This window comes from Macrosteles quadrilineatus, unplaced genomic scaffold, assembly GCF_028750875.1.
Source record: "Macrosteles quadrilineatus isolate MER2022 unplaced genomic scaffold, UCM_ALF_1.0 Scaffold_6__1_contigs__length_79288215, whole genome shotgun sequence".
Lineage (NCBI taxonomy): Eukaryota > Metazoa > Arthropoda > Insecta > Hemiptera > Cicadellidae > Macrosteles > Macrosteles quadrilineatus.
The window spans coordinates 7,640,102-7,659,581 of record NW_026542599.1 but is presented as its reverse complement, the minus strand read 5'-3'; the positions used below and the strand labels follow the sequence as shown (position 1 = coordinate 7,659,581).

The window sequence follows — 19,480 nt, the reverse complement described above, 5'->3', positions numbered from 1 at the left end:
TGCAGAATAACTGTTTGGTTTTAAATTACAAAACATATTTTATAAGAACAAATTTAATTACATTTTGTGTTGTTAATTAAACCTATATAACGATTAACATTGTCTTTGCAGAACTTTAGTTTTAGACGTAGTTTCACATTTATATTCCATCATAGTTCTCAAATTTAGTTTGTTGTATTATTTAAATTATAATAAGTTTTTCGCTAACCATTGCATGGTTATTATTTGCTCTTGGTCATCGCCCATCAAGTTGTGTTTTTTGTTTTAGGATTATGTCAATTCACTTAACTCATATAGATCACCCCATCCAGTCAATAGGCCTAGCCCACAGAATTCGCCTGGTCTTACTGTAAAGGTAATATTGGTTTGTTAAGGGCACTTTTATGCTTTGACTTTAGCATTATTGAAAAAAGTGTTAATATAAACTGTTATTTGGATTAATATAACCGAAATTTTCCATCACAATTAGGAAAAAATTCAAAACATTTTAGGATCTGAAATATTATTTTGTTCTCAGTTAAGGAAGTGCTTGAATCTTAAAAAGATTAGTCACACAAAGCCCAACCAATGCTGGAAAATCACAAAAACCATACACAAAACTGTACTGTATTCCAAACAAGAAACAAAAGACTTAGTACAATGGGCAGTTGTGCACAAAATGGTGGCTTAAGCAAGATTGAACAAATACATTTGTGGTAGTAAATGCCCAATATTGTCCCTTAAAACAATAAAAACCTAGCATCACTTTAATGGGTGTAAAACATTCCAAATGTTAGAATATTTTTTCCTGTCAAATTGTCTTGAATTGCTGTTTTTTTGATAATATGAGAACAACATGCCTGAAAAATAGCAAGTCTTTACACACGTGAAGATATCATTAAACGCTATGATATGTAAACACACATACAAGGGCCCTTAAAGTTGTTATAACATTATTATTATTAAATTACAACTTTCTTTAAGTTATCGATAGGGCCTACTAATAAAAACATGTTCATTTTCTTAGTGACAGTGACAATTGAATTTTTTTAAATTCCTTAATATAAACTTATTTACTTGTTTTATGTCTATGATTTATTTTGCCAATTTGAACAATTGTCTTACTCTTTGCTCTAAACACCTCCAGTATTGATTGGAAAAAAAATTTTACGAGAAAATTTACATTTTATTGTATGAAATTGACTCCCGTTTTATTCAATATATGCTTTATATACAAAGCTGATGAAAAAACATGATACATTGATGTACTTGTTATAGTTTTAGTTATTAAGTCATTATGTACCGGTAAGGTTACATCAGGGTTTGGAGTTAAAAGATCTGGTTTTATGATTGAGTTTCAATCCTATTAAACTAAAGTAAACGCTTTATTATAAGTCAGGGTGCTACCTTGGAGCTACGGTGTTTGTTGTGAGTTTCAGGGAATTAATTAATACGAATACCTGTATTCCACTATCACTAGCCTATAACTCCAATGACTTTTCTGTAGGGACATTCTGTTAGGATTTGTTTAACATTTGTTCATTTAAAACTTGTTTTTCAATTACACTACAAACTAGGTCTCCTGAGTACAAATTTTCACAGACAGAAACTCATTACTCATTAGCAGTTGGTCGGTGGTGAGCAGAGGTAGGCCTTTCAATTAACCCCTGAAACACATAGGACCTTTGAGACTGCAAGGCTCAGAGCTTGCACTACAATGTCAGGTGAAGTTCCTGGACCTACAGTTTCTATCGGGACCACAACTCCAAAACGTCATTGACTGGTGTAAGGGGTAATTGATGGCGTGCATGCGAATGGTGGGAGGGACCTGAGGGCTCATACAGTGGCTGTTTGTTTCTGTGGTAAGGCCTGCAATGACACACAGATCACTTGTGTGATGGCCCCGGTGTTGGGGATAAGAGATCTGGTTGCCATTCTAAGACTTGCCTGTCTCATCATCACTCGTGTGATGAGTAGCTTTCCTCACTGGACCAAAAAAAAACCCTAAACCTGACTGCAATTGGTCTGCTTGAGGTCACTAAAGGAAGGCTGCCTACAGACCTCAGTGTGAAAACCTTTGAGTGAATGCACGAGGATCCCGAGACACTCCCAGATCACCTAAAAGGTAAGAGGGGAGGTTCTGGACATGTCCTCAGACCACATGTCGATACGATTCTTCTTTGCCAAGCAATTCACCATCCTTCGTCCATCTAGAGAGGAGTGGATGTCTGGAGGGAATCCTCTTCCACAAGGCAGCCTGGAATAGTATACCTCTGGTTCCAAGGTAAGAGGTGTTACAGGGGATGGAATTCACAGACTGCTGAATGGGGATTCACTTAAGTCTTCCATGGGAACACATCCAACTGAGTTCCAGGCTAAGATAATAGCAACCATGGAGTGTGCTAGGGAGAACCTTAGGCAGGGATTCAAAGACTTGAACATTTCTATTTCTCAGACATCCAGGCTGCACTTAAGACACTCAACTCAAGTCCAAGGTGGTCTGGGACTGCCTCACAACAGTATCCGCCCTGGGGAGGTGCAACATAATGGCGATCTGTTAGGTCTGGATACTCAGTGATATAAGGAAACGAGGTAGCTGACAAATTGGTAAACGTGGCGTCAGCCTCAGACTTTGTGGGACCATAGCTTTTCTGTGGAATCTCTCGTATACATGTCAGTCAGTCATGTCATGGGCTTAGGAGGAGCAGAGACAAAGATGGGATAGGCTTCAGCATCACAGGGTAAGCAAGCTCACTCTCTTCTCCCTTCCCAAACAGACGCCTCCAATGCTACGATTAGACAGAAGGCGATTGTGACGGATCACAGGAATGACCAAAGGCCATGGTTTCCTGAGTCACTACAGATAGGAAATGTGAGTAGTCCGAGCCCATCTACTCCATCTCCTCTACTACTGCAAAGCTCTGATTGAGGTAAAGGACCACTTTACCATGACAAGGGACTGACACCTTCCTCAGAAGAAGCTAAAAGATAAGATGCTGCAGTAACAAGTGGGGAGTGCAAAAAGCCCTGTGGCAGACGTCCGCTGGGACTAGGTCCGCCCTTATTCAACCATCAACTTATTACTAAGGTGACATTTTGGCTTCGTTGCAAATATTTCAGTAGTAGCACCTGATTCATGATCAAGTAATTGCTCTGAAGATCACCACTAATAAGTAAGTGTCTATGGCCCAAACTTTTTTACTTAAGGTTGAGACCAAGTAGTATTTCATCCCTTGGGTCTGAAACTAAAATCAGTTAGGGCCAAAATTAGTAGTTTGAAAAATATTAATAGGTACAAATGGTTCATACAATAGTGTAAAGGATCTCTCGCCAAATTACAGTCAAGTCATTTTCTGCAGTCACGACAAAATCTTATATCTTCTGCGGTCAGGGCAAAATTCTGAACATTTTATACGTTCACGTCAAAACCAAGAAAAATGTTCTACAGTCATGGTAAAATCTTGGAACTTCTTCTACAGTTAGAGCAAAATCAAAAACAGCTCTTGTAGCCACAGCTGACTTATCGTCTCCCACGATTGCAGTAAATCTGTCAACATCATCCACAAGCACAGATGAATCGTACATTTTTTTACCCCACATCTTAGTAGAGACATTCTACGATCTCAAGCTCGACCTGAAACAATCTCTAGTTTGGCCCAAAATTATTCTCTGCCCGAAGGGACTCCTGGAGCTAACTATTGGCCTGACCCAACCCGAAAATATCGGGGATCTACAGACTTTTAATAATAAGTTTTTGTTAGTGACTGGGTTGGACTCGGAAGACTAGTTTGTACTGTCAGTTACTCGGGTGTTTCTTCTCATGTTTCATTCAGATTTATCTCCTATAGGTATTGTCAACTTGCAGCTCACAATAGTGGAATGCCTTTGGCTGACGAGTTATTTATGTTTCAGTACGGCAGTGCCAGTCCGTTGAGTAGCAGTCCGCAAAGTCCGTCGCCGTCTAGTCCATCGAGCACCGGACCTATCAGTTTCCCTGAGCACAATAGCTACTACATCACCCAAGATCAGGCCAACATGTTGCAACATAACTTTGAGCAATTCAGCATGGTGAGTTAATATCTCGACTTTGGCGATTATTGTAATACTTATTTTCAAATAGTACATCATTAAAGAAGAAGGAATGGATACACATCTATCCTACTCAAGAAAAGAATTCCAGGTCATTTCAAGCACACAACAACGTTTACAACACAATGTGTGTTGCTAAGCCAAGGGCTTTTTCCTAAAAAAAATCAACCTTATTTTTAAATAGAGGGTTTAAAAGTCATCCCTAGAATTATCATTTGAAATAATTTCATGTATGGATAATCTGTATTCTTTAGTTTTTCCTAAATAGAATATACTAGTTAGCTTTAGACAAAATTTATAGAGATAACTTGTTTATTACACTTCCAAACTTAGTTTTAATATCAAGTAATACCTACGCATGCGACCTCTTAGGAATAGATTAATAATAATTTTTTTCTATTTCTTAGAAGATAAACTGGTTTCAAATATTTTTTATGTCTGCTCTTAGGGCGTGGTGAGTACAAGACTTTAGGCTTGTTTATTAATGTTCCGTGTAATTAGCTGCAGAAAATAGTAATCCTAGGTGGTAAAATTTATAGTTACTTTATCTGCAGGCCTACATAATTTTTATCTGACATCAATAATTTACATTTTGGCTTAGAAACTACTTAAGTTTGCATAGTATAAGATTGTATACGTCTCTCTTATACACAGTTTCATTATCATTTTCATCCAACATATCAAATAACTATAAAAGATGTAGATTTTTTGTCATCAATATACTGACTAGATTACTATTTTTGGAGCATTATTATTTAATTTTAAATTTGCTAACACTGATTCATCTCAAATTTATTTTGTTGACATCTTCACAGAAATGTGTCACACAAGTAATATTTAAATACATTAACATATTGATATACAAGATAAACATACAAAATCTAAGGGAACTTTTACACCTCAACAATGATCTTGACACTAAATCAGTGTTAGGGAAGTGTCACAAATCAGTTTGAAAAATTAGATATAAAATTTCAGGGGTGGTTTCCGGTTGATTAAAACATTGATCTCTGTAGCTTTCCTGTAACCCTTTTGAAAGTATTGCATTTTTGAGTTAATTTCAACGTAATAAATTCATTGAAGGGTGTCTCAAAATTCTTAGACCTGTATTAAAAGACAGATAAGTAAGTTATAAGAAAGTTTGTTAGGATTGTAGGCTTACCTGAATGGGATAGGATTCCCTTAGCGATAAACACAATTATGTAAAATCTTTCACAATAATTAGAATATGTCATTTTCACTAACAAAATTGTCAACCAAGAAAGGTTGCAGTAGGTATCAGGGTTGACTCTTTCCCATTAAAGTACACCTAGCATCTTTAAAAAATCCTTAAAAGCTTGTGTCCTATGTTATATTATTAGTCACTAAGGTTTCCCTACAAATCCTTTTTCACTAATTTAAATAATTCAGGCAAAGTGACAATTGATACATCTAAGGTATTGTCAAAAGAAGGCCTAGTACAGTATTAGGATTTAGTCAATTCAATATCAATAAAGGTATTTTTAGGCTTGCTGTCTGTGCTATCTTGTGTGCTATTTTGTGTGCTACTTGTGTGTCTTTGTGCTAAACATCTGGTGAAACGGGGCTGGCCAACTGTACTGTGTGATTTCTGATGTTCATTTTAAGGTGGTGTTTGTTTATTAAAATTAGGCTTAGAACTTAATTGTCCGTGACCCAACATCTGAGGTGTCGTCTGCTGGACGTTTTCAAGCGATCAAGGTTTAGCTAGGCGCTAGCTCGGGATTGTTTTTCACATTACTTCAGGCTGGATCTAGAGGTTACAGTATTATCCCCTGGATAAAAATCTATTGATGATTGGCAGGATTTGAACCCGGAGGTCCCGTGTTCCACCACTGGACCAGCTCTCTCCCCTTAGGTTTTGGGTAGTAGCTCTATTGATAGGACTAGACATATAATCCCATGTTATGTCGCCAGTTTTTAATTATAAATAGATGTAGTTGAACTGTGTTGGGGTTGAGGAAGATTGTCTTAATGCACGATGGGGTTTATTCATACCACAAAGATAAAGCATTATAACTGTTAGTTCTTGATCATCTATATAATCTATAATAAAAGTCTTAACTATCAACTTATAAATTTTTAAATAATTAAATTGAGACTACAAAATTAAACCACGACTGTAAAGGGCGTTTAAGCCGTCATCCCATGTTGCACAGGACGTAGATATAGGGATGTGTGTTTGTTGGCCGGCCTTGTTTCACTAATCTCGTGTGCTGTTGTGTGCGTGCTGCTAAGGATTGGTGTCAACTCGTCCATACGTTAGTGGAAGCCAGTCCATCGTGGACGGCTCATCTTCAGGTACCAGAACATCATTCGACTTTCTTCTTTCTCTCTTTTCAGTTTGACGTTCACACATTACGCATGACTTGGATTTTGTCTCGCATGGATCGCATGTTTGTGCTGTGAATTTTGTTTGTAATTTCTTCTGTTGTCTTCTAATATATATTTTCTAATATTTTGTCTGTTCCAAATATTTTCCTGTCGGTAGTTTCACATGTAAAACAGTAGGATGTAAGGATAGACACTGTACCCACTCAACCGTGAATGCTGAAAACTGTGAATGTTCCATGAATTTTGTCGACCCTGAAAACTGATTGAGTTCTGAATTTTAGGATTAATTCTTAAAAATGGGGATGAGTCCTATTTACACAGTTTATGGATGTGTCAAATCCGAATCTCAAATCCACCGAATCCTTTTTTTTATTATAATAAAGCTATATGGCATATACTGTGACATTGCCTAACCATAGAGGTTATTGACGTTGTAATATACAGTACTGGGACATTGATTAACCATAGAGGTTATTGATGCTGTAATATATAGTACTGTGACATTGCCTAACCATAGAGGTTATTGACGTTGTAATATACAGTACTGTGACATTGACTAACCATAGAGGTTATTGTCGTGGTGGTGGTTATAAGTGTTAAATGGTTCCTATTCCATTCTTGCTTTTTTAATCAACATAAGCCCATTTGTAATTATTTTTCGGTGGATGGCATTTCTATGCCAAAACAGCCGTAATATACGGAAACTTCAGAGCTGTGACGAGTTAATTGTATAATTATATTATATTTTTGGGACTCGAGATTTGAAGATTCGGATATTCGATTATTTTGGGATTCGGATTTGAGATTCAAAATTCCTGGATTCGACCATCACTAACACAGTTAAAAACTTTCTGGGTACTCCGTAACTTTTATTTAATGCTGATTCCAGAATCTCTCACGATTCCACGTGTACCAGACCTAATTTCCCAAATCCTTTTAAAAATTTATTTTTAATGCAGATAAGGCTGTGAATTAACTGTGGAATAAGGTCTGGAAATTAAGCCAAACTGAAGTAACGTTGGTTCTATTTCCAACTAGTACCTATGTTTAAAAAATGTTTTTGTAAAGGTCCTAAATTCTCTTCATAGCCTACTAAATTTAAAAAAAAATAGTTGTTTCTTTTATTTCTGTACCTTCCAATTGTTTCTAAACAGTTTAAGATTATCTAAGATTTAGGATTCGTTTTCAAACTTTTTTGATATACCATTGTAAATACTGCATGCCTTCCCAATCTACTCTCTGATGGTAAAACCCTGATATTTCTCAGCTCATTAAATCAGCTGTTTGTTTGATAGTTAAGCTTGATGCCTCAATGATGATTTGATATTTTACACAATGGTACATGTACAAAAATTATCAGTCTAATTTAAACATGTGTGTTCATCTTGATGATTTCATAATTTGTGATAAAATTTGTTTGTACAGTCTAGAAAATGGGTGTATGTATGTCAAGGACAATCTATGGCTGTAATTAATTTGCATTTAATGTGCAATGAATCATTTGACTTTTAGCCCCAGTTGCGTAAAATGTTTTACAGCATGTTGCACCTGTACTTTTGTTTGTTAAACTTTCACGATCTTTCTAATAGGGAAATAATCAAAACTAGAGGTTGTCTAGTGGATGAAAACTCGACCAAAAATATTTAATGTACAGACTTCTCTATTTTCACCCCCACACTGTAAAGAAAACATGTGATTGCAATTTCTTTAATTTGTTTTGATTTTCTGTTTATATTTTGTCACCAGCAAGGCAACCTATAAGGCCCATGTTAATTTTTATTACATTTTAAATTAATTTTTTGTGCTCTTTTTTGAGTCTATTTTAGATTATAAAGGTGTTCTGCACATCTACAGGCAAATATCTTTGTAACAGTATGCGTAGATTTTCCCTGCGATGCACACGAGCTGAGAAAAAAAAAGTGTTAAATAAATATCTTTGCCTGGTAAAAAAATATAGATACACAAGAGTCATTTTAGCTGTAGGCCTATTTGACTAATATTGTGCGAGAGAATAAATATAAATAAATTTAGAACATTGCTTACTTTATAGTTTAAACTGTCAGTGCCAATTTTCACTTCTAACCTTTGTTTTGTTAAAAAAATTTTAGAGAAGTTTACAGCGATAATACTCAAGTCTATCTTTTGAAACATTGTTCCTACCTTAAGCCTCAAACCACTTGACATATCTATTGCTGGAAAACATTATTCATTGTCCAAGTTGCAGTGAAAATGTCAACACTTTTTTTAGGTCTTTGAGTTTATCTTGGTAATCTAGTTTAGGCTTTAAAGCCAGGTTTTCCTAGGCGCGGAAGTGGAGAGTGAAGAGAGGAACGCGGAGAGCGGACTCCACTTGTCTTAGGAAATTTAATGTTACTGTTTTCCTAGAAGCGGAGCGGAACACCATGTTAATCTCTCTTCCACTCTCCATGTTCCGCTCTCCGCTTCCGGGCCTAGGAAAACCCACCTTAACTAGTTTTACATAGTTTAGTATTTTGCATGACATTTTCTGACCACGAAAGTTAGTTTAGATCCTTTTTTCCCCAACCACTTTTATACTAACCCTTAAAAATGTGTCTTTATAATAAACAAATTTTCGGTTTTAATTGAAACTTTTGTTTGTTCCACAGAGGGACAGCCAAGGCTCCTTGGATTACATAGGCTCAACAAACAACACTTCACCTTATTCTCAGGTAATCTATTTTTACTTAATTAATTAATTTGTTTAAACTTTTTTATAGTTTTTAATTTTTACAAAATAATATTTTAAATCTCTCCTTTTGAAGATTTTTATTGACTTTTGGATGGATTTAATATGTTAAATACGTTTATTTTTGTTTCATGATGTACCTAGCTTTTAAGTTTTTGATAGAAATTGTGAAATTTGTTGAAATTTTATGAATTAGGACGGAATACTAGTATTGTGGTGGTTTAGTTTTTGTTTCATTGTGTATCACTACCGATGTGAAGTTTTAAGCATCTCCCGTGATCATTATCTCCTGCAATGGTGCAATATTTAACATTTTTGCAGTCACACGAACAACATCAACTCCCAAAGTCACGGCACAATCCTGCTTATCTCCATCGGTCATAGAAACATCATTGTCTTAGGTGATCATAGAATTCCTGAATATTTTCATCGGTCATGGAAACATCGTCATTGTCTTCAGTGACCGCAGCAAAATCATGAACATCTCAAGCGGTCTTGTAGACATTATTGTTACATGATGACGGCACAATGTTGAACATATCCCACAGACATCCCCGTCTTCCCCAATAGCGGAAAAATCATGAACATCTATGTGATCTAGTAGACAGCATCATCTCCCGCAGTCATGGGGACGTCATCGTCGTCTTGGGCTTTGCGGCAAAGTCATGAACATTTCCCACAGCTGTGTAGGTATCATCGCATACAAGTCAGGTATTGATATCAACATCCACTTTTTATAATCGATACCTATACCAATGTCCAAGAATCAGTGGTATCTTAAATCGGTATCGATAATCAACACAGCTCTCATTAATAATGTGTGTAAATATTATTTTAATGTAGACCAGTTATATCTGACACCATTCAATGTAAACAACTCGACCTTATAAGCTCAAATCAAAAGCAAATTTGATTTGATACCAGTGGTAAGGAGGAATTGTCAATTCTCATTTTTTGAATTCTTTGTGACTTTGGATATAATACTGATTTTTGAATCTTCCATCCCTAATATAGGGGTTAACAAAGAAATTCATATATTCAGGTTTATTTTCAGTTGACAGAATTCATGTAGTTTTCTACAGTGTCAGTTTTTGTGTGTACAGACTGATGATCCTTGCCCACAAGAGTTGACCCAAGATCCTGGCTACTTCAGCACGTCTCCGTCACAGCAGCTGCAGTACTCCACTAGACACAGCGCACAGACAACACCCAACACTCCCTCTAGCATACCTGACATTGTACTGACAGGTCAGTCCCACCTAGCAGCATTATGTTTTTACTTATCCTTTGGTGATTGGTGGGAACCACAGACTTTGGGGTCTACCTATCTCTAGCTAGACCATATTGCTCTCGTCGTGCTGAAGGTTGAAATGTGTATTGTTATTAATCTAGTCTGACTGGGTTACTGTGTAATCCTATGTTACCATAATATTTTACCATGTCTATTGCATGCTTAAGGATAAATGAATTTCTTATTAAAACGTTCGCTGCGGGAGGGTCAGTACTGACACTCGGCGATCGCAACCCTTACGCGGCCGGTTCAGTACTGACCACAAACCCACACTGCAGTTCATCAATCTTTTGCTCAGTGCGTGCCTAGCGTCGGTCGAAGGCGAACCTATACCTTGTTAGCATTTAGTGTACGACATGCTTTTTGTTGTGGTGTAGGTTGGTAGTAAATTTCCCCATAAAATCCCCCCGTCTGGCAAGCTCAGAAATCAACTTGTCCTGTCTCTCTCCCTCCAATTGGCAATACAATGGGACCGGCTACATTCCAAGCAGTGATGCTATCTGTGGGTGTTTTAGCGAACCACGTTGACTCTCTTTGTAACACAGTACATCACCATACGTTATTTGCTTTTTGTCAGACCAAAATTTTAAAGAAAATCGCCCGGCAAACGGGTTTGTTCGACGCTGTGCCACACCGGGGATACGCTTGCCATTGATGGGCCACAGCGAACGTGTTAAGAAAGTCAAAGACTGAATATTCCTGTTCCAATGTACAGAACTTTTTTTACATTTGCCACTCTGCTATCAAGCTCTACCTTGGGTTGCCTGACTGTGAAATGTCCCAGCTACGCTTTTACGTTTTGGAAGGGGACTTAAGAATTATTTACTGGGGAGAGCGTTTTATAGTGTCCATGAATTTTTAAGAAGGTTTTTAGTTAGAGGTTTCTTTTTTGTTTTTCCATGTATGTCTCATATTTATTTGTAATTGTATTTGACTCATGCTTAAGCTAAGTTTTATGGCAATTATGGATGATTTTGTTTGAAACATTTTTCCTCGTTAGATTAAATAAATGTTTTTTAATCCGTATATTTTGCGTAATGGCGCGTTTTCCTAGCTCGGGGTATATGCTGCAGCGGGATGCGGTGTTGAACCTGTAGAGTCCACAGAGCACACAATACACTGTGCTACGTCAGAGTGTTTGATTACCTAGGAATTTCCCAGCGAGGTTCAGAATGCGCTTAATCATTCTAGAGGAGTCTTTGTCGCAGTCCGCAACAGGATAGCGAGGAGTTCGTGTTGTTGACTGATGTGCAAGTGGAAACTGCGAGAGAAACTTGAGTCTGCACTCCGCCAAGTCTAGGAAACCACTTGTCCGTCTTTGTCTGTGGTGCGGTCTAAAAATGCATGGTGCGGCGTATAACCCACAGCTAGGAAAACGTGCCTTAATGCCCTGACAAGACATGGCAAACTATATTTGTTACAGTTCGTCAACGTTGAAGAACAGCTTTGTTGTTTTGAAATAAGTTTATCTATGGCTTCACAGCAAGATGGTATGTGCTTCACAACTGACGGTTGATTTTCAGATTTCTCCAGTACAGCAGAAGAGTTGGCAAACCGAAATGACGAGTTCACTAAGGAGTTAGGAGTTGCAATGGCAGGCGCCTTTGACACTGACGAAGCTTTCCGTGAAGGTAAACACCCCGCTGTAAAACCTATAAATACATTTTCAGGTGCTTTTCAAAAATTTTTAAAAGTCCTTAATAAAAAGAATTTTACTATTTCAAGTCCAATTAAATTGTCAAAATAATTAATTTGCTGCTATGAGGAGCTCAATAAATTGTGTTGACTATATTCTCAGGTAATACGTTTCAGAAGCTTGCATTTTATTAGCATATTTTGTAGCGTTTACTTATTTCTAGGCAATATGACAGAATACGAAGTGTGACTAGAAAAAAACAATTAGTGTAACTCTATCTATTTTTTGTCCCTTACAACTTTGATCTTATCACCTTCAATATACTCCCCTCCGCTATCCCTACACCTTACCATTCGATTTTATTGCCGATTATTGTCTCGGCAACTGTGCAGACTGCAGATACTCAATCGATGATCTTGACGGATTACTTTGCCTATTTTCTCGATGTTTTCATCTGCCTTCGAGGAGCTTATACCATTCAAAAACGTGTGTACGTGACATACAATCTCCCTGCACACTTGTTGTAAGAGAGAATAAATCTCCGTTAAAGATTTCAGCTTCACTAAAAATTTCACGCTATCACGTTGCTCAATTGATGCCTACCATTTTTCTAACGAGTGGCATATACAAGGTCCAATAGAAACGAAGGCTGAGCAAGCCAAGCTCCAACGTGCTGGAATTTGGATAGGGAATATCAGGCGACTCAGCAATATGGCGTTTGACCTTGAGGCTCACAAGGTTTATCTCATGGAAAACCAGTCCCGTTATTTTCTAGCCACACCTCGTTGGTAAAAAGTATCAGTTAAGCATGGTTGATATATGGGTCTCTCAGTATTTTATCACCATAAAAGACGTTTTTTATTTGATGGAAAGATTATCATCTTATTTGTTTGTTCTGTTGGTGACTCATGTGCATCTGAGCTGTTTTTTGTTACAATAACCATTAAAGAGTTGATTATTTGAGACTTTTTTAGTTTCATGCATTGGTTAAATTTTGTAAATGTTAGATTAAAGAGTAATTTTTAGCCAAGAAAAATTATAAAAGCGCAGACATTACAATTTCATGTTCAGACCATTTACATGTTTGTTATCGCCACATTTTAGGTTTGGGAATCATAGACTTTGACGCACTTCAAATGTTGACTGATCCAACGGAAATCATCACCGACCCCAACGCTGAAGAGCACTTCAGGCAAGACAGGTTCCAGTGAGACACTCTTCCTCGGACTTTAGTCATCTTAAGCATAAGAGTGTATCTAGCGTAGTTTCGTAAGCATCCTGACTCAGTTTTCTATCTAAAGTGTTCATTTAATAACATACTACAAAGAGAAACTAACTTTCTTTTAGATTTCTCACTATCCAAAATCACTGTTTCTAAAAGTGTATTAGGGTTGCGGAAAAGCTGTTTGGATTAAAATATCAGTGCCATAATCAAATTTGGAATTGGTAGGATACAATTTTTAAAGATCTCATTGTTAACGCGATTCAATTTTGACATTTGCTAAACAATTTAATCATAATTTTGTAAGATTTGAAAATGGTCGACATTCTAATAATTTACAGTGTTATCCAGATTTTGTTTAACATTTCAAGTTTTATTTTGTTTTAGTAAAAAACTTTTTGTTAGGTCTAGGAAAGGTTTTTAGTTATTTTGATGCCACTAACATACAGGATTTTACGTTCTTCTGTGTTAGTTGTCTTTGCTCAAATATTTAGTTTTTGAAGGATTTAATTTTTGTTTTCCTTATTTTTATTTATCTTATTTTAGCAGTAGACAAAGTACCATTTTGCTCAATTTATTATCCTGTAATCCGACATTGTACTTCCATTGAGCTATTTGAAAGGCAACCCTTTACAAAAAATATTTATGTCTAGAATATTTTTTTCCAAATATAATAATTTTTTTTTAAGGATACATTTTTTTAATATAACAAATTACATTACTTACCAAGCACTCTAAACATTCTATTTGAGCAACTTATTTTTTTGTAAATTGTAATTTTTTTTAGTTATTTTGTCTGCCCACTCAATTGAATGATTACTTTGTAAGATGAAGAATTTTGAACTGTTCTTGGAATTGAACTATTGTCTTTCAATTTGTAGAGATGGCTTTCGAATTATCTATCAACCACACCAATCCAGTTTATTTAGTTTTAAATGTTACCTAAAATTAAATTAAATTTTACAAAAGGGTTTGGTTTAAAAACAAGTTTCAAAAGGTTAAATATACTTAAATTTAAACTATTTTATAGCATTTTCATTATTTGTAGGTCACCAATAGTTTATAAAGATATAAATGTGAAATTTTATGAGACTGTCAGTTTTAATCAAAATGCTTAGATTTGCCAATTTGAGTGTGTTTTCAATCTATAATTATTTTTGTTGAATTGGGGATACAAATAATTAACTGTCACGACTTGTGGATTAATTTGCCTCTATTTGTTACTTCAAACATATCGCTTGCTTTCAGAATGAGTAGTTATGTTTATCACAATATAAATATTTAGTCCTACTAAAGTTATGTTGTTTCATATGTCTTAAGAACAGGGCCAGATTTAGGAGTATGCCGCCTGTAGGCTAAATTCAACTGCCCCCCTCCCCTAATTTAGTCTCACAATTAATAGATTCATATGTTATTATACATTCGTTTTATACAATGAATGATGGATACAGTTATTCAAATTAAATTGTGCTAAGGTGTAAAACTAAAAAAAAACGCAAAAAATAGTTCATTACTGGGTTTATTTGTTGATTAAATATATATGTTATACAGGCTACCGGTATATATATGTTATACACTGACTCGGCTTACAGTTTTGTCTGATCGAATCACACGTTATGAAAAATGTGCTACAACATTATGTGTGTGGAGTAAATTTGTATTATGCTATGAAAAGAAAATAATAATAGAATTAACATATTTCCATTCCCGTAGATTAATACGCTACATATCAAAGATACGTCTAATGAAGTTTCTGTTATTAAAATAATCAAAATGTATATTTTAAATTTTTAGTAAATTGCCAAAGTGCCACCCCTTAAATTGTACCGCTCTTGGATGTAGCCTTTTAAGCCTATTTAGAAATCTGGCCCTGCTTAAGAAAAAGATTTTTTTACATATTTGTTTTTGTTTTATTTTATTTCTTTATTTTATTTTCTGATGAATAAATTAGATGGTTTTTTTTAACAATTCTTACTACTACCATACCTGTTTATATGAAATGAATAAGTTGTAATTTTTACCCTATTGTGTTTTTACTATTTTAGTTTGGAATCATGCCCCAATGTAAAATAAAATGAATTTTGTTAGATTATATTCTATCTTGTTAATTCAAATATCTTTTTTATTCTATTCATTTTCAGTTTCATTAAGCTCTTACTCCTTAACTTCATTTTCCAAATTATTGTTACCATCAGAATATAAATATATTTAGTATAGAGCATATCAGAAATGTACAAATATTAGTTCTGTTACTAAGGATATAGTTTTATGATGTATTTTTACTTTACAGATTTTATAACTGTTACTTAAAACCAAAAAAGTTTTTATGTTAGTGCCATACACAAATATGACAATTTTTTTCTTATTGTTACTTAAATAAGAAGGTGCAGGCTACGAATTTTAAAGTTGACTTAATAAGAACCAAAGTGTTAATCTGCTGCTCATTGACCTGCTGTTAAAATGATTGAGCCATTTTTACTTTGAGCCTTACAGTTTGTGACTCCCTTATATTAGCTTACATCCACGATATGCTAAAAAAAATTCAAATTTAAGGTTTTTCACCGAAATCTATAACATTTTTGTAATTTTTATTTTAAAATGTCTAGTTTTACTTTTTATTCTTATCAAAAAAGTTATAAGGTCTCATGAATAAGTTATCTCCTTTTGGCACCTTAAATTTGGATAGCTATTTTACTCTTAACAATTGTTTTTAAACATAAACAGCCAAAATTAGCATTTTTAGCCTTTTAAAAACCCATTAGTAGTTTTTGGAGTTTAGCATGAATTAGGGATTGCGAAAAATTTTGATGCTACATTAGAGTTTTTTAACATTGGAACACCCTTAAAATAATGTGGTTCTATTCCCATTTGTTTGTAAGCGGTTTTGATATAGATTGTGAGTCTGTCAATTGTAATCTGAAAGCATCACAGAAGTTTGTTGGGCATTGAACATGATAGGCCAATTGTATACACTCTGCATCCAGTCAATTTAAACAGAAATAGTAACAGTCTTTAGTATAAGGAACGTTTACCAAAATCGTGCAATATCTTCTAGTAATATGTTTGTAAATAGTTTGTACATAGGGTAATTGTAAATATTGATACAAGTTTTGTTCTTGCCCCTTCATGTCACATTCCAAGAGTTCAACTTTAACGGTTACAAAATGCACGATTCTTCCTACAGTATATTACTAACTGCAATTTTTCTTCAAATACTTGTCAAATAGGTTGTAAAGTGGTTTTTGTATTTTGATTTGTAACAATATTGTCAAGTAGTGAATTAAAGAGTTATGAGGATAGTTCTAGATTTTTAGTCTCGACATGAATTTATCTCTTCTTTAAATTTGTTATCTATGGATCTTTTTTATTGTATTAGTTGTGTGTTTAACCTTAGATCGTTAACTGGAGTAAGATCTAAGCATTGTTTTCTTAGTCTTTCCAAAGAGAGTTTTTTTAATGTTCTAAGAAATGATTCCTCTTTTTGAAGGGTAAGTGAAAGTGTCAGAGATTTGAATTATATTCCACTAAACAAGGAAAACACCAAAAACCTTTGAGCCGCTAGAGTAAAATGCCTTTATTTAATCTTCATGTGGGCTCTTTCATGTAAGTTAATACTGCATTTTGATGTTATAATTGGTATTTTTCTTGGAGATTAATTTATTGATGTCATAGCACTGTTATATCTTCAGTTGTTGATACTTGTCCTAAGTTTCTGCAATGTAAGGTTTGGTTTGTAAGGTCAAACAGAAAGTGAAGAATGATTCATTAAAGTCATCCTGGGGCAGTATGTTGATGTTGAAATGTTCTTTGATTTAATTAATTTGCTGCTTCGTTCAGAAATTGATGTTTTTATTTATTAATTTTAAATAGTTGATACGGTCATAAATAGTATATTACGTTACTAGTCCTGAAAATAAGTGTTTACCGGACGAGTGTGGTCGTTCCCGTGCGAGACGAAGTCGAGTACGGGATTACCATACGAGTCCGGTACACACATTTTGGACGAGTTATGTATGATAGTTTACGCCATACTACTAAATCCGTACAAATCCTTATTTCCACCAACTAAAGGACTAAAAATCACTAGTCATAACCTCTAAGAGAGGTTATGTTTTTGTTTATAACTACTCACTGCCACCTAAATACAGTATAATCAGCTGATTGGTGTCCGGCAAAACTCATTGCAGCACAGTAGTACGCAATGAAACCCCATTTGAATAAGCTGGCGGCAAACAGCTGTTTTCTGGACTAATTCCTTGCGTGGGAAGTTCGTCAAAATAATGTAGTGTGGCGTAAAATACTTTATTTAGGTGTAATCACCAAATGGTGAAAGTATAGATTTTACTAATGCATTACTTTTGGGTGTTCTAATGGAAATGACTTAAGTCTTTTAAAGACATAACCTTGAAATGTATTTAGGTCTACTCTTAAACTGTCTCTCCTTCCTCGTCTATATGACTGAAACAATATCACCGGTTCAATGCTTTGTTTCTCCCAAAAGCAAATAACCAGTATCAGTAAACTGACACATACTTTTCACTCATGGGCTTGTCAACAACTCTTTATAATGGGTGGTGGGAGTAACTATGATATTTTATTTGTAAAATCACTAAACTTTAAATAGTTTTTGAACCTAAATTTTTACAGGTGGGGGGTGTATAACCATTAAACATGTTAAAATATAAAATAAAATATTCAATTTCGTTCAAAATCCTTCAAACCATTTTTTAAAATCAGATTTTCTGTTATTTTTGGGGTTTTATGGGAAAATGAATATTAAAATAAAAATTTCCAAATATTTAAAAACGCCTAGAGATACAGTACTATGGATTAGTAACAACATACGAAATTTCATCATAATCAGACCACAGGAGTAGTCTGTCGCCCTGAACAAAGACATTACTTCGAAAACCACTTTTTGGGTTCATGGGCCCAAAACGGATATGTCCACCCAAAGCTCAGAAATGTATATGAAAAAAATACTTTCTCCATGTACTAGGGCCTATATATAGGTGGAGAAAGTAAAAACATTATGCAGATAGCATATTTGTGAGTTGAAATTTCAAATTTGGGTTGCGAAAACTCAGACACAATCGGTAAAAATACTTTCCAATAAGTAAGCTGTTGCGTCAAAAACACTAAATGAAACTTTCTTTACTTTCTGGATGACCTTGGTGAATCGTTAGGATTGTTTAAATGTAAAAACATTCTGAAATTTGAAATCTAATGAGGATATTTTAAAGTTATTGTTTTATTTGATTTTGATCTGTTAAGCAATTATATAGTTTAAATAGAATGTTCAACATTAAATTCTTAAGTAAAATAACAATGTATGTTTAAAACAGGTTTCTGTGTAGACTCTTAACGTGATCTGAGGTAGATTTTCCCAATTTTTGAAAATATTTCAACTATAAAATTAAAAATTGTGTCTTGTAAGATCCTGTCTTGGTCAACATATTTCTCGCTAATGACTCGCTTTGATCGCTTTTAAAAAATATTTACATTTTTAAATGGTTTTATTGATCTTTGTGGTGTTATTGTTAGCCTTCGTGGAATGGTTTCTCACTATATGGTCACTGATTATATTGTCCATTAGTATTTTCAAAACAAAATTTCTTAACACAATTGTTGTAAAAAAACAATAAAATGGAACTTTAAACTTTTGCATAACCTACTATGAAATATGCTCATTAACTGCAAATCAAAACTTTTCATGGTTATTTCACTGAGAATATTTCAATGTGTGTTTCTTTTTTTTTTCATTGAAGCCAAAGTTCTTCCTCAGATCACCTAGTTAAAGCACACTTTGTGTGTCAAGTGTAAAGTTTAGTGATATTTACATATAACTTGTTGCTAAGTAAGTACGATAGTGCCAAAGCATGTGGTGGGTTTGAAGCTTGCATCACTCGATATATTTCCTATAGGATACTTAAAACGCTTATTACTACCACTATAGTAAATATTTTGCCATCGATTCGGTCAGTAACTAACGCACAAATAGAGAAAGCGTACGTCGACTCTTAAGCTAAAGATCTTCAATTATTTATTCGGATAATTGTTTCGATAGTGACTCTAAATAGGTGTAAATAAGCTCTATAAGAATTATTGTTACGGTATATTTAAAATATATATAGATGTTTCTATGGTCGGTACTTAGGAGTTTAGACATGCACAGTAAAGTTACCTCGTGCATGTGCCATATTT

At 34.7% G+C, this 19,480-nt stretch overlaps 1 protein-coding gene across 3 annotated transcripts in view; it reads left to right on the top strand.

Moving 5' to 3' along the window:
- The window catches only part of LOC128996725 (CREB-regulated transcription coactivator 1-like), a 39,096-nt gene extending 24,901 nt beyond the window's left edge, over nucleotides 1-14,195 (top strand). For all 3 annotated transcript variants that reach the window (XM_054422172.1, XM_054422171.1, XM_054422170.1), the window contains 6 exons: nucleotides 269-355; nucleotides 3,892-4,047; nucleotides 9,048-9,110; nucleotides 10,231-10,375; nucleotides 11,942-12,049; nucleotides 13,159-14,195. In XM_054422172.1, coding sequence (XP_054278147.1) covers nucleotides 269-355; nucleotides 3,892-4,047; nucleotides 9,048-9,110; nucleotides 10,231-10,375; nucleotides 11,942-12,049; nucleotides 13,159-13,265 — 666 coding nt within the window. In that variant the 3' untranslated portion in view covers nucleotides 13,266-14,195. The remainder of the gene's footprint in view (nucleotides 1-268; nucleotides 356-3,891; nucleotides 4,048-9,047; nucleotides 9,111-10,230; nucleotides 10,376-11,941; nucleotides 12,050-13,158) is intronic.
- Nucleotides 14,196-19,480: the final 5,285 nt, after the last annotated feature.